Source organism: Tasmannia lanceolata, unplaced genomic scaffold (assembly GCF_043159265.1).
Source record: "Tasmannia lanceolata isolate RefF3 unplaced genomic scaffold, GAP_Taslan_0.1 ptg000013l, whole genome shotgun sequence".
In the NCBI taxonomy this organism is placed as follows: Eukaryota; Viridiplantae; Streptophyta; class Magnoliopsida; order Canellales; family Winteraceae; genus Tasmannia; species Tasmannia lanceolata.
In genome coordinates this window covers 40,351,524-40,357,172 of record NW_027518690.1, presented here as the reverse complement: position 1 = coordinate 40,357,172, position 5,649 = coordinate 40,351,524, and the positions used below count along the sequence as shown (strand labels likewise).

Here is a 5,649-nt window from a genome sequence, read left to right as displayed (position 1 = left end):
ACAATAACTTTAACTAGGAAGCTCACAATATTGTAATGTTTTCAATGTCGCAACCTATAGGTACACATGGCCATCAACCAATGAAGTCATATGTGCCAAGAGTGAAGATGAAGCAAGTATTTTACAATTAATATATCAATGGAACAGGTGATATAGGAAAAATAAAGGTAAATTCTTACTTAAGATGCGATTGTAATATTTTAGAAATTATATTTTGTGATTATGTTTTAGAGTAATCAATTTTGGGTTTTATATGTTTTTCAACACATGCATTAACAATTAAAGCACCTTCTTTTCGAGAAAGCACTACGAGAAAACACTACGTTTTTTTCTTTTTTGACTGGCTGGAATAGAGGAATTAAATTGAATGATCTATTTTTCAAAATGGAAGGTACCGCCCACACCATAGGATGATCAAAACCGTCCATTTGATGGGCCACAACGTAAATAGGTTGTGCCCAAAAAATCATTCACATAGGATGATTCTAACCCTCTAATCTAAAGAGAGATTCACATTATGGAAACTTCTATAGATTGGTCGGTTGGGATCATCCTATGGAAATGAGTTTTGGGGCACAACCTATTTACGTTGTGGCCCATCAAATGGACGGTTTGGATCATCCTATGGTGCGGGTTGTACAGTCTATTTTGAAAATTAGAGGGTGAATTCATACATAGAAGGGGGTGAATTTATCACCGCCCAAAATTGCAAGTTTCCCGCAGGCTGACCCAACCCATCCGCAACGGGTGTGGGTCACCTAAGTGATGACCCGTAGGGATGCAGGTCATTTTTGACCCGCACCGGCATGACCCGCGGGTAACCCAACCCAACACGCCCGTTTGCCAGTTGTACATATAATTCAGTATTTTTTAGAATGTAGTGTACGGCCCACTTTGTAGAATAATCCAAATCGTTTATTTGTCAAGCCACAACATAAATACGTTGTGTCCCTAAAAATCATTTCCATAGGAAGATCGCAACCCTCCAATCTAAAGAGGAACTCCCATTATGAAAACTTCTTTATATTGGACAGTTAGGATCATCCTATGGAAATGATTTTTTTGGCATACAACCTATTTACATTCTGACCCAACACATGAAGGGTATGGATCAACCTATGAAGTGAACCGTACATTAGTTTTGAAAAATACTAGACTGTACAGTCTGTACGGCATAAAACTAGAGTTTTGAAAGAAAAAGAAAAAAAACTAGAGTTTTGAAATTCCATGACATGCACAAATGATCTATGATAGGGGGGGCATGCAATGAGTACGACTTAGGACTAAAATAGAGAAAACCCAACAACGCTAATTGTGGCAAATAGGACTAAAATAGAGAAGATTAGTTGTGTTTTGTAAGAGGGAGATAGAGTTTGTCGTTGCACCGATTAAAAAAAAAGGGAAAACAACATAGAATTGCCTTAAGACAGCAAAACCAAACATTCCCCTACGAAAAAGGCTAGCTTTAGGTTGAAAAATAGTTGCATGTTTCATAAATTTAGTGGTAAGGACGTAAGGAGAAGATAATATAAATAGCATAGATGGCTTTGGTTTTTCTCATTCGAGTTGGGGTCGATCTTGAGTCCCGTAAATTTAAATTTAAGGGGTTACAGGGCTGGAGTCCCACGTACGAGTTCGGTCCCGGCTCACAAAAAAATCATATTACAAAAGATTTTAAAAAAAAAGATGGGTTTGAGTAAGGAATTGAAAGCTATTTACTTAATCTTTCTGCTTATTTGTGCTGTAGCAGAAGCAGCTGATAAACGCAAAAAGGCAAAAAAAATCAGTAAGGAAAGATATCTAGTCCTGTTGGTTCACAGAAACCGGGTTCTAGCGATGATGGTGGCAATGATAAAGGCCAAGATGCTCCGGCGAAAGACTCAGGTGGCTCCGATGGTCCTGCACCCGATGATAAAGGCAAAGGTGCACCGGAGGCGGCGACTCCTGGAACTCAGGCAAAAGAAAATCCGCCGGAGGCGGCAACTCCAGTACCCTATTGTGGCACAGAAAGTAAGAACAAGGCTCCGGTGGATCCTGCACCGGGGACTCCTGTGCCGGCGTCACCGAAATCCGGCAACGGAATTTTCGACGTGACCAAGTATGGAGCTGACCCCGGTTGCAGTAAGGACAGCACCAAGGTGGGGTTTTTAAGTATTCTAACTATGTGATATTTTGATACATGGAACATGGAGGTTGTGCCCTTAGATCAATTGGTTGGCCCACCATTGATCAATCCAAATCATACACCATCTAGACCCTATCTTGGTTCTTTCATGATCTTTATTATACCATGTTGATCCAGAGATCCTAACCATCCAATCAAAATACGTATTTTGATCCATGGTAACGGAATACATGTGTACTTCAGGGGTAAAGATTGTCCCATGTATAAGGATCCACTATAAGCTCCTCATTTGACAAGACTACCATTCAACTTTTTGGTTTCTCTCCCAATAAGAGCAAACACCATACAAACGACTATCTTTAATCTCATCCATGAGTTTGCCCAGTCTCCAAGTCCATCTTTAATCCCTTTGGCCCAGAAAATCATGTGGTAGAAATTGACTTCCAATTCTAACCTGCCTACCACCTTATAAGTTGGGCGGTCTGATCAAATGATCTACACCATTAATCCATCTAGAGTTGGACCCACAATTCGGACAAAGTGATGTATTTGCCCCCATTTTCTCTCATGGGCCACTCCCCTCTAGTGTGTTTTGACCACCCTTTTTACACTACAAGGGGGTGGCTCAAGGAGGAAAACGAGGCGAATATAACATTTCCCACTAGATTAATGTGCAAGCATCACTCATTGTGGATAAAAAAAAATGGATTATAATACAATGTAGGCAACAATTTTCTGTTATTCCTTGTTGCTATTATGAATATCAAATTGTGAAATATATGTAGGGTAATATTTGACATAGGAAGAATGCCATTTCCATATATTTGCAGGCTTTCACAGATGCTTGGACTGCTGCATGTTCCTTCCCTGGGACTGCAACTTGGCTCGTCCCCACAGGCACATTCCTCGTAGGTGAGCTCAAGTTCAATGGCCCATGCGCTAATAAAGCCCAATCCCCAGCGGCCGAGATAAGGGGAACCCTAAGAGCTCCGGGGAGCCTCTCATCTTTCACTTCTGATGCCTGGGTCTTGTTCCGGAACTTGGACGGTCTCACAATTAGTGGTGGTGGAATGTTAGACGGTCAGGGAGCAGCAGAAGCCTGGCTAAAAACCACATGCCAATATGGGGGAAATGCAAGTTTATGCCTGTTGTAAGTACATATAAAGCCCCTTTTCCATGCCTCACAACAAATTTTGGATACATGCATCTTTTCATCGTATAAACTAACCATTTTTCTTTCCATCGTCATTGGTTTTCTTTCCAAACATTTATACCCAAGCATAGCATGGGTAGGGCCCACCATTTTACACTTGATCTGGTGGGCCAACCAAATCTATCCAAACCCATGAATATGGTGGGGCCCACTATTTTACACCTCATGGTATGATAGGGTGGGGCCTGTCATTTTATGACCATGTCTAGCATGGGTGGGGGCGCACCATTTTGCACTTCATGTTATTGATGGGATGGGGCCCACCATATCTAAACAAGCCTATGCATAGGGTGGGGGCCCACCATTTTACTCCTAATGTCATTAATGATGTGGTGTGGGTGGGTCCCACCATTTTACAACTCTTGTTTTAATGGTATGGGGCCCACTATTTTCCACCTGAGCATAGCATGGGTCAGGAATGCTATTGCTAGTAATCTTATATGCAAATGGTTTTGAAGTCAAATTTGATTACTAAATTAAAAGAGAATGAAAGGAATGATTTGTGTTTTATGTGTGGGTGCAGTCTCTGAGATTCATCGGGAACAACAATGGGAAGATCCAGAACATAAATTTCCAAAACAGCAAGTCCTTCCATTTGGTTATCAACAACTGCGTAGGAGTGGATATCTCTGGTGTCCATGTCACAGCTCCTGAGGATAGCCCCAACACTGATGGCATCCATATCAGTGGCTACTCCCACATCCACGTTACAAATTGTCAAATTGGTGTGGGTGACGATTGTGTCTCCATCGGAGATGGCAACACTGATATCTCCATCGAGGGTGTCACCTGCGGACCAGGCCACAGCATCAGGTAATGTCAACCCTAACAAACTAGTTGAACTATTTGAAATAGTAAAAGAAAGTGAATTTGTTAAATAATTGATAATGAAACAACTTTAACTTTACCTCAATTATATTCAACTGATTGGTTTAATAAATATTATGACATTGAATAGTATTTGATGATAAATTTCTGCAATCTTTCGCAGTGTGGGCAGCCTCGGCAAGTATGCGAGGGAGACGGGTGTGACAGGTGTACACGTAAAGAACTGCGTCCTTACCGGAACCACCAATGGTTTTAGGATCAAAACATGGAACGGATCACCTACGCTTAAAGCTTCTAATTTTACCTTCGAAGATATCACCATGAACAAAGTCTCTTTCCCTATCATCATCGATCAAAACTGCTGCCCAGGTCATAACTGCGGGAGTAAGGTAACTAGAACATGTTGGTATACATAGATGAAATCAAAATTAAGATTCGAAATGAAATGAAGGAGAGTAGAAGGTGTTGTGGATTTTCTAAATTTTTTGCTTCTCTTTCTGTTGCAGCCTTCAGCAGTGCAGATCAGTGACATCATTTACCAAAACATCAAAGGCACTTCTTTCACTAAGCTTGCAGTGAATTTGATTTGCAGCTCAGGAGCTCCTTGCCAAGGTGTTCAACTAAATAACATCGATTTAACGTACCAGGACGCGGGCCAAAAGGTCGCCTCTATGTGCCAAAACGTTAAGCTCACCGTAACCGGAGTGCAGAATCCACCTGCATGTGCTTAACTTCTTTGTACCACCACCTTCATATTAAGAACTCCCTCTCCTTACTTCTGTATCCCCCACCCCTCCATGTCTTGGGTGAGTGTGGAACCATGAAAGCTTATCCAAAAATGATTTGTATTACATGTCTTGCTTTCAATGAAGGCGGCGAGACTTCAATAATAACATTGTTTTTATTTCTACAATGTTGCGATTGAATTTATAATTACGATCCGAATCATTGATAATTGAAGAGAAATAGTTGTTCAGCTAGTGAAGTGAAAGTGCTTCCAGTTTTGTGTTTGAAGTGTATATGTTTGAATCTTTGTTGCTTGAACTAAACATGGGATGTGGGAAATCGATCATGCAAAGCGCTTGCCAAATATTGGTACCATACCCACCACACTAACTAAGTCTTGGAGCATAATCTCTATTGAATTTTTTAATGAATTAGCCACTCCAAGATCCCATTCAATCTTAAATTGAGCTACAAAAATGGAAATTACTAACTTAGACATAACCCAAAAAATGGCAACTCCCTTTTTTGGTAAAACTGAAAAATAAAGGATGGAGGAAGCCTTTTGGACAATAAAACTATTGGTCTCTTTTTTTATGGTTATCTTTTGGTGTGAAATGAAGAAACTAAAACAAAATTCTTCATGAATTCTCCGGTTGGTCCTCTCCCCGATATTTCTTGTTGAATGCAAGCTATCAATCCTTATCAAGTGATCTTCCCATGGATCAATTTTTTATTCTGTTTCAGCAACTCCAACTCA

At 40.6% G+C, this 5,649-nt stretch overlaps 1 protein-coding gene across 1 annotated transcript; it reads left to right on the top strand.

Moving 5' to 3' along the window:
* LOC143891454 (putative galacturan 1,4-alpha-galacturonidase SALK6) lies at window positions 1-5,137 on the top strand. The gene is made up of 6 exons (XM_077396030.1): window positions 1-167; window positions 1,751-2,138; window positions 2,956-3,275; window positions 3,862-4,151; window positions 4,330-4,555; window positions 4,673-5,137. Exons 3-6 carry the CDS (start codon window positions 3,240-3,242, stop codon window positions 4,895-4,897), a joined length of 777 nt encoding a protein of 258 aa, XP_077252145.1. The 5' UTR covers window positions 1-167; window positions 1,751-2,138; window positions 2,956-3,239; the 3' UTR covers window positions 4,898-5,137.
* Window positions 5,138-5,649: the final 512 nt, after the last annotated feature.